Source organism: Erythranthe guttata, chromosome 8 (genome assembly GCF_056151865.1).
Source record: "Erythranthe guttata isolate IM_541 chromosome 8, IM_541, whole genome shotgun sequence".
NCBI classification, from domain to species: Eukaryota; Viridiplantae; Streptophyta; class Magnoliopsida; order Lamiales; family Phrymaceae; genus Erythranthe; species Erythranthe guttata.
In genome coordinates this window covers 5086542-5096492 of record NC_142540.1, presented here as the reverse complement: position 1 = coordinate 5096492, position 9951 = coordinate 5086542, and the positions used below count along the sequence as shown (strand labels likewise).

Below are 9951 nucleotides of genomic sequence, written 5' to 3'. Positions count from 1 at the left end.
CAATATGCTTAAAAAATGTTGTTGGGGACTGACCCGCACTTTATGTTTGGGTTTAGGGATTTATCAGTATTTGCCCCTTTTTTTAAACCCTCCTTATATTTCATTTTACTTTGCACAAAATCGCCTTTTCCGTTAAAAGTTAACTGAAAATACACCCTTTTTGTTTTTGTGCTACCTGCAATTTTTATCCAAAATAATATCTTCTTTCAATACAAATCGAAGACCAGACATAACTGTCACCCCGTTGTAATGCTAATAAAAGCCTAGTATGATGTTAAAAGCAATAGTGGTGTGCAAAATGCTTAAATGAGATTCTTATTACGGCAACAACACAAGAAACTCGAAACACAACATAAAAAAACCAGTTGAAAAATTATAGAAAGGAAAAGTTTTTGTAAGTATATATATATGTCTATGGCCCCCTTTCTCGCCCCCCTATTTATTTTCACTTTTTTTTTTCCCACTTCTGCTTTGAAACGGCGTCGTTTTATCATTACTGCCCAATCACGTTGCACAATTCTTTTCTTTTCCCTTTTCTTCTCGCGGATGCACGATCGACCTCTGTGCTTCGTCTTTTCCTTTTTTTTTTTCCTTCCCCAAAATCTGCCGCCGCCGCAATCGACGACTTCTTCTCTGTAATTTTCTCTGCAGGTGTTGAACGGCGTGCATCCAGGTGTTGAACGATGGTGCACGGGTCTACAATTGTTGACTCTGGCCGCCGCCCTCCGCTGCCGCCCTCAAACAGGTCTTTGCCGCCGCCGCCGCCGCTTGGTTCGAGGCCACCGCCCCAGCTGTCAGTATCACTTCCCACCGCATTTTTCGCCCAATTGCAGACCACTGCCCCTTCTCGATCACATCCGACTTGGATTACTCAGGTATTGTCGGTGCCGACCCCTTCTCTCCAACCCAATCTCACCTTTTCTCCAACCCAATCTCACTCATGGTACTCATCCTACTCAGGAATTGTCGGTGCCCACCCCTTTCCTCCAACTCAATTTTAGTCATGGTACTGATCCTAAATAGCCTATTTAATTTAATTTACTTTATTCGTGTGATACACGACGATAATTACGAGCATGTCGATCGGGTTTGTTGTTCTTGATTATTATTAGGTGAGGAAAGAGAAGATGGGAGACAGAATAACTGCACTTCAACAATTAGTCTGCACTTCGATAATTACGAGCATGTCGATCGGGTTTGTTGTTTTCGACTATTTTCCACAGGTGCCCAACCCCTTTCCTCCAACCCCCCAATCTCAGTCATGGTACTGATCCTAAAGAACCTATTTAATTTAATTTACTTTTTCGATTTTGATTGTGTAGGAACTGCGTTTACAGTATGCTTAGAGGCTCATGTAAATCTGCCCCTTTTTGTTTTCGTTATCCATGACTGTGGACTACTTAATTTTGCAATCCTGTATTAATTACTTTTCATTTCAAACGAGATTTCCGATCGTCGTCGTTTTGATAATTAAGCTAATTCTGCGGGTGTTTGCATTTTTCGTGATGCGCAGAAGGTGGTGAAGGATTCGTCGATAGTTTCTAATGGAGTTCGCCGGAATGCTTTGGTGCTATCCGGAAGCAAAAGACCGTCGTAGGAGTCTTTTCGGAGCAGTGACGATCGTCGATTTAGCAATGCCAAAAGGTGATTGTTGCTTTCACCTTTCTACTGGTATTTGATTTCAATTTAGTCTGTAGCTTGTGCATTTGTATAAGTGGAAATTAACAATTTTTGTTTGTATGATTCGTTGATTCAGAATGAGAGTGGGTTTCAGTGCACGGAGCTACGGGTACAACAGCCGTTTAGACGGTAATAGTTAATTTCGTAAAATAGACTACTTAATATTTCCATTCGATTTCGATTGTGTAAGAACAGCGTTAACAGTATGCTTAGAGACTCATGTAAATCTGCCCCTTTTTGTTTTCGTTATCCATGACTGTGGACTACTTAATTTTGCAATCCTGTATTAATTACTTTTCATCTCAAACGAGATTTCCGATCGTCGTCGTTTTGATAATTAAGCTAATTCTGCGGCTGTTTGCATTTTTCGTGATGCGCAGAAGGTGGTGAAGGATTCGTCGAGAGATTCTAATGGAGTTCGCCGGAATGCTTTGGTGCTATCCGGAAGCAAAAGACCGTCGTCGGAGTCTTTTCGGAGCAGTGACGATCGTCGATTTAGCAATGCCAAAATGTGATTGTTGCTTTCACCTTTCTACTGGTATTTGATTTCAATTTACTTTCTAGCTTATGCATTTGTATAAGTGGAAATTAACAATTTTTGTTTGTATGATTTGTTGATTCAGAATGAGAGTGGGCGTGAGTGCACGGAGCTACGGGTACAACAGCCGTTTAGACGGTAATAGTTAATTTCGTAAAATAGATGCTCTCTCGTGTTACATTTTTTCGTCTCTTTTTAATCAATAAATTTCATGGTTTATTTAAACTTTATTGCTGTAGATTCAAAAGATCTTCGCCTGAAATTAACACGCAAGAGAATGTCAAAGCATATATAGCTAGAAAACGAGAGGCGTAAACAGATGGAATTACACGAGAAGGCATCAAGAGCTACACCACCTTCTAGAAGGGCTGCTGAAACACAACCGATAGGTTCAACGATTGAAAATTCTTATGCTTCTTGGAATTCAAATGCAGCGAAAACGAGATCCCCTGATTTACCTATATTCACCACTTCGAGAGGTTTTCTGGATAATGGCAAGATGGTCACCGATCTTCCTCCAGCAACAGGTGGCATGTCCATACCTATTTACCAGGTAAAAATCTATTTTCTCTCATATTTCGTTTACCTCGACTCCTCTGTTTTTGTTTTGCTCTGTTTTGGTGATTTTTTCCTTATTTTAAGATCATGCATTGTTGAAGCAGGTGAAAGCGATGAGGTAACTACAACTTAGAAAATTGAGGCGTGTGGCAAACAAGCAAATGTGCAGCAAACCTCTGTTGCTGAATTTATGGTTTGTTTTTCCTTTGCACAATTTTTCTTTTTACCTTTAATCAAATGAGGTCTGCTATCGATTGTTTAATTTATGCTACGATTCTCGACTGCCATTCCAACTAATAAATGTAAACACTTTCATTGCAGATCTGCTTGTGGGGTCTCGTGTGCTGATCATATTAATAAGTTAACCTCATTTTACATAGTCTGGTAAAACATATTAGAATTCAGCTATGCTCTATGATTCCATGTTCTCTTCTATATCAAAAAATGATGCTTGTTTATTTAGTACAGGTTGATACTTTTGAATTTTTTTTATTAGGTTTAAGTGTATCGTGTTGTATCACTGTTATATACTTCGATTAAAAAATATCTGCTTCTCTATTTTCTGTTTAAATGAGACTATAAATTTGTGAATCATTATTTGCTATGTTATGTACAGGCTAAAATTCCTCTAGAAAAGGCGCACAAAGATTTTGCTGGTGCACTCAAAGGTAAGTGCTTGTGAAATAGATAGATAGATTATTGATAGATATTGTGTTAACTGTAGCAGATGAAGAAAACCCAATATTTATCAATTATGTTGTGTCGATGAGGCGGTGAATAAAACATGTTTATCGTATATTTCTGTTTTTTTCTTACGATTTATTTTGGTTCGTTTAGGTTTTCGTATCTGTTTTGCTTATTTGAATTTAATGCCCTTTTGCTATTTAGATGTTTGTAGAAATTGTACTTGGTCCCGGTGAAAAAAAAATCAGGGAGAGCTTGTTCAAGCGCCAGGATTTATAGACCTGGAATTTTCATTAACTTAATGACTTCTTCTTTCTGTTACTCTATGTACTTTATTTGTATTGAATCTATTTTTTTCAAGTTCCGAGATTAGGGATGCCGATGTTGGTTTCTTCGGCAGCCACCATCGGGTTCGCTCTGATTCAATTTTTATCCACATGACTTTTTTCTTTCCGCCCAATCAGCTGCGCCCGTTCTTTTCTTTTACCTTTTATTCCCAAGCACCTTGACCGCGTCCTATCTGCTTCTTTTTTTCCTTTTCTTTTAATCCGCTCGCTCGAAAACGACGTCGTTTCAGTGACGGTCTCCACATCTGCCCTCAATTGTTGGCCTCCACCGTCCGCCGCTTCCACGCCCGCTGCCGCTCCGGCCAATATATGCCCACCGCCCCTGCCGCCAGCGTCACTTTCCACCTCTTCTGTATATGTGAAGGTAAGAAATAAGAAAACTGGTATATTTAATTCGTATTTAATATTTTGACTCCGTTGTTTCGATTCTTGATAATTTGGAACCATTGCTCCTAATGAAAACGACTTTTGGATTTCTAAAGGCCTCGTTTGGGAACATTCGATAAAGCTTCATTATATTGTCTACCATGCTTAATCACGATTGCCAAACAAGGCTTAAGAGTACATAATCATCATTTCTGTTAATCCTTGCAGCTCAAAGACAAATAGGACAAACGTCGCTTAATGAAATAAGCTCGAGATCCCCCCAAATTATAGATTGGTATATTGTGATTTTATTTAATCTATTGTTTATTTATTCAATAACTTTTGTTAATGAACAATGTGGTTTGTCGCAGACTATTGAAAGCTGTTCTCGTGACTTTTTTGGAAGGGACAATGCGAGCACTCTTACAGCTGCTGTGGTATGGAATTTATCTAATAACAAAAAAATAATGGTATAACATTATTTAATGTTTTTTAATCGGCAAGTAATTTTATCGACAGATTTCGTCGATTTGGCTGGAAGTGAACGAGCATCTGAATCGTTATCAGCTGGCACAAGGTTATAAGAAGGCTGCCATATTAACTGTAGGTTGCTTACAGTTGGAACTGTTATTTGTAAGCTGAGGTAAAGATCACATTTTTATCCACATATCGTATTCTTTTTTGACGGATTTAAGTAAAATAAACGAACCCCAGTTCAGATTTAGTTTTTTTAGACATATTCTTTGGTCTTTGAATGTTGTTGTCTTTGTTGTTTCTTTTTTTTTTTTTGTGCGTGTGTGCTTTCCTTATCGTGGAGAAATTTGATGTTTTTTCTTCTGTGTTTTTTATCTATTATTTGATATACTCCAGAAAAATAACGGCGATTAAATCTCCTCACTTCGGTGTTTTTTGGGTTTCAATTACCAGCATAGATGCCCAGAGGGTCAAGAATTTGTGTGTTGCCTTCAGAAACTTCTGTGAAGAGAAGAACTTCGACGGGTGAGTTCAACCTTATTTTAATTAGAAATTATCAATCTCATAGATGAAGTTGTCTATTTGGACATGATATTGCCTGCTTTAGTGCTACTGCCAAATTATGTTCTAAAATTAGCTTAGTTAGTAGTTGTGCCTAATGAATTATCAATGTGCTACTAATATGAACTGTTCTTTTTTGTTTAACTAAAAGGCCTAATTTCCTGAACATTGCCTCGGTTTAAACAAACCCAACTAATACGCAGGTCCTTGGTCACTGAGCCGACCTCGTCCGACGCCATTTACGAGAAGGTGAGGTCGTCTCAATCATATACTGTTTCAGCAAGGCCAATTTCGGCGAGCAGGAGGTGTGTATCTTCAGCCGGAGAAAGCGGAAGTACTCCAGCGGCGAAAGGTCAAATCAGGCCTCAAAGTCGGGATAATGGAAACCCACTGGTATAGGATAGCACCGGGTTTTGTTTATTACAAGATATCAGAAAAGCCGAATTGTTCTTCTACTGTTCTGTATATCACGTTCACAACTCACGCATGGATCGTACAATATCTACGTATTATAGTTCCTACAATATAGTACTTCTGTACTGTACTAATGGTACCCTTGTTATAGTACCATTTGGGGTCAACACGACCATAGAAAACCATCTCATTCCTCATTTATTCATTTTGTGACTCATTTAAAAGAATTGAGACAACTTGGGAGTTGATAGTTGTTGAATATGGTCACTTGTGATGAAAACAATCACTTATACATAGAAGCCTTGCACATTAGTAGTGTATCTTGTAAGGAATTCGATACATTCTTTCCATTTTGAACCCCAAAGTTAAAACTAACATTAAAAAACCTTACAACCTTAATTTAAAACATATTTAATGTCTTTCCCACACTTATGGATCACAGATAAATAAAAAAAAATCGAGCAATTCAAGTCATCAATATTATGGTATTGATTGGTCTAACGACTAGTATATTCAGTGGCGTGTATATGGATGGACGGAACTGTTGTTTGGTATCCGTGTCCCAACGATATAGTACTTATGTACTGTACTAATAGTACCCTTGTTATAGTATCATTTGGGGTCAATACAACCATAGAAAACCATCTCATCCCTCATTTATTCATTTTGTGACTCATTTACAAGAATTGAAACAACTTGGGAGTTGATAGTTGTTGAATATGGTCACTTGTGATGAAAACAATCACTTATACATAGAAGCCTTGCACATAAGTAGTGTATCTTGTAAGGAATTCGATACATTCTTTCCATTTTGAACCCCAAAGTTAAAACTAACTTGAAAAAACCTTACAACCTTAATTTAAAACATATTTAATGTCTTTCCCAAACTTATGGATCACAAATGTGCAAAACAAATTTGAGCAATTCAAGTTATCAACATTATGGTATTCCTCATTTTAGGTAATGGTATAGATGGGGTAGGTTATACGCATCGACAAGAAACTAACAAAGTATTAAAAACTAATTTGCAAAACACTTACACTATTCAAAATAGGTGTCACAACACCACAAAAAGGGGACAAGTTTTAAAACCATCATCGCACAAAAACACTAATCTAAAAGTACTTGTTCATGCAAAGAAAGTCAAAAGCATATTGTTCGTGACAATCACAACCCAAAAACACCCATAAAACAGATTGTTCAAAAATAATCAAAAATAATTTTAAAAATTGTTCAAAATATGTTCAAAGCATCAGCGTCTACTGCCTCTCTATCCACGCCTTGGTGCTTTAAGAAGACAAGTGCTAGTTTTGGACGGAGTTTTTTGATCAAGCAAGTTTTCGCCTTTTTCCAAGTCTCAGCGTCATCTCTAGCATGGCAATATGCCCACATGCAGACAAAAATCCCGCAATCATCATTCCCTTCTTGTTGTCTGCATCCTTCTACCCATTCGACATGTGAAGGTATATCCAACGCGGTTTTATTTTCAATCACCCTGCTATAATAACTCGCCTACAAAAATATACTATTATATTAGTATACATGTATTTTGATTACCATATTGCAGCACCGTTCAATCACAGTACCCAAACTATGGATTAATAAAACATATACCACATTCCCTAATATATAAATTAAAGAAGTAATCATCGATTTAAGGACTTACGATATAATTTGCTATTCCTGGGCTCGTCGGAGAATGGGCTAGGGAGTTCCAATGTCGAAAAACTTTTTCGTTTGGGTCCAATACAAGCAAGAACCAGTGATCTTTGGGATTTATAGGTATCAGAACATATTTTTTGCTGTAGAGACGTGCTATTCCAAGCTTCTCAACTGCGGTAGATCCAAAATATGTTAAGCTCTTTAAAAAGGTATCCAACTCTGTATCACCCATCTTTCTGAAGTCCATTCGATCTCGCGCCAGTATCTCATACTACGAAACATAATAAAAAAAATATAAGATAAACCAGTATACACAGAATGCAACATATTTGTTAAACCAGTTTATACCTGGGCAGGGGTCTCGAGATAATCAATCTCATGCCCATGTTCGTCCATGATCGCTTCGGAATTTAACAGGCTCATGTATATGTCGATGTGCTCCCCACTCAGATGCTGATCAAACAAAAGATCGCACATATGCTTTCCAGTCAATACGTTTGGGCCTCTTTCGATCACAATTGCACTACAATAGAAACAAACATGCACTATTTGTTTAGTACGCCGATACTACATAAGAAGTTATTATATACCAAATGTTCAGTAAGTTAGTGATTTTACCTCAAATCAACATCAACGAGGTACCCATCTAGTACTGCCCTCTCTACATCAGTAAGCTCATCTCGACATACATAGTCTGTTCTCCCCTGGTACGTAGAATTATCTACGACAACCTATATCCAAAGGAATCATTAGTGATAATAGTAACAACAATAATAATAATAATAATAATACTTATTATTAAATTAAATTATAAGGCATAATTACTGTTGTGGGCAGTTTAGCAGAGACTGCGCTGCTTTCTTGTCCTCGACTCTTTCTTCTTCGATTGTCTTCTCTTGCCTTCGACCTTCTCTCCCTCTCCATGTTCAGTACTTTTATCAATGTTTCTTCTTCTTTTTCTTCTTGTTGTTCTCCTTCTTTCTCTTTTTTTTCCTCATCTCCAAGTTCTTCAACAACATTAAAAAATTTATCTTCCTCCTCCACTTCCTTTTTCCCTTCATCTTGCTCCTCTTCCTCTTCCTCTTCCTCCTCTTCCTCTTCAAAAATAAGAGATGTTCTTCTCTTCTTCTTCCCCTCTGTCTCTTCCAATCTCACATTCTTCCTCTTCACTTGTTGTGCATTTCCAAAATGCTGCTGCAGTTCACATAAAATAAACAATGATTAGTGTAATACAACAACATCACGTTGGTTTACAAATGGGACATGTCCATCTCATTAATAGTACTCTTCACTTACACGCCTGACTTCGACTTTTCCACCGACCTCCACAGGACCAGATAGTTCTTCCACGGGTGAAACGAAAAACTTTCTCTCTTCTTTGTGCACGGAGAATGATATTACCTAATAAACATATAGACAAATTGTACATTAGTTTATTACGTAAGCAAATAACACAATGAAAATGCATAAATCAAAATTGTTACCTGGTCTGGTGTGAGTTCTCTAAAAAGATGTTTAGCCTGACGTTCATCGGCTGGTATTTTAGAGTCGGACCATCGAAAAAATCTTGGGTATTCGAAAACGCTTGTTGCGAATCCCAGAGAAGTGATCCTTTCACTCACCCATGCCAACAACCCAATGGTGCAACCATCAAAATACCCTCCTGCCCCAGCCAAGTGTGCCTCAATATTTTCAATGAGCACATCATACACCAACTTTCCCCACGCAAAATCTCCTACGCGCTCCAATTTGTCAACATGTGGATAAACGTACCTCGGCAGTTGAAAGTTGCCCTTTGGCAATAAGAAAGTATTGCAAGCGAAAATAATGTACAACCTACAAAAATCCTCAATTGATTGTTGGTCGGTCCTAACAGCATACTCTTCCAATTTTTCAGCAATTTGATGACGCTTTACTTGGGTCAATTTACCCCCAAAAACACGTCTAATGAAAGGAGTTTCTATTTCCAGGTTTTTATCGATGGGTATCCCCTTAAACTGTAGTCCCATCATGATGCAGAACTCCCTAGGATCAAAGACGACAGGGATAGTTTTACCTCCAAACCAGAACGTACGTGTCTCCACGTTGTATGTCCTCTTCAACAGAACAGACACCTTTAAGAAACTATGGTATATCTTAGGCATGTTTAAGAAATGCCCGAAAGGATTTTCCTCCAATGCAGCATAGTGTCTGGCCGTCATCATAGGTTTAATTATGTCCATTTGTTCTTTGAAGGCGCTAGGAGAGCACCTGCATGCTTGTTGGGCGTCATCATCTGCAAGTGTATTACGATTATAAAGGAAAAACAATAATCAGAAAAAATACAATTGTAAAATAACAATGGTACTATGTAGGTATTGTAATTATACCGTCACTATATTGTATCAATACCATACACCTACAGTACCTATACTATTGGGCAATACGACATATACTATTTAATTACATCAGAAGAACTGCCATTACCTTTTTTTATACCTTCTAACTACAATAGCACTACCGTTGTGTAGTAAGACTTATATTATTTAAACACATCTAATGCCCAAAATCAAACCCTTGTTATGACAAAAAGTGATTTGGGAAAATACTAATATTTCAGACGAATGATACCCAAGAGCGAAAGTGTTCAAAATCATGCAATTCCACAGAAAATGAACAATTTTTTGC

At 37.7% G+C, this 9951-nt stretch overlaps 1 protein-coding gene across 11 annotated transcripts; it reads left to right on the top strand.

Moving 5' to 3' along the window:
* Nucleotides 1-437: 437 nt before the first annotated feature.
* On the top strand, nt 438-5651 carry LOC105964762 (uncharacterized). Of its 11 annotated transcripts, none has more exons than XM_088821792.1 (18): nt 438-875; nt 961-1006; nt 1113-1223; nt 1323-1354; nt 1514-1644; nt 1757-1809; nt 2061-2218; nt 2304-2356; nt 2458-2771; nt 2881-2969; nt 3098-3160; nt 3393-3444; nt 4038-4171; nt 4402-4468; nt 4545-4610; nt 4693-4816; nt 5101-5172; nt 5412-5651. In XM_088821792.1, the coding sequence occupies exons 1-5, from the start codon at nt 684-686 to the stop codon at nt 1595-1597; spliced, it is 465 nt and encodes a 154-aa protein (XP_088677918.1). In that variant the 5' UTR covers nt 438-683; the 3' UTR covers nt 1598-1644; nt 1757-1809; nt 2061-2218; nt 2304-2356; nt 2458-2771; nt 2881-2969; nt 3098-3160; nt 3393-3444; nt 4038-4171; nt 4402-4468; nt 4545-4610; nt 4693-4816; nt 5101-5172; nt 5412-5651. The 11 variants fall into 11 exon arrangements, with proteins under 11 accessions (XP_088677918.1, XP_088677921.1, XP_088677920.1 ...); XM_088821795.1 differs by having other exon boundaries at nt 5044-5172; XM_088821794.1 differs by having other exon boundaries at nt 2061-2191; nt 3393-4171.
* The last annotated feature ends 4300 nt before the right edge of the window (nt 5652-9951 follow it).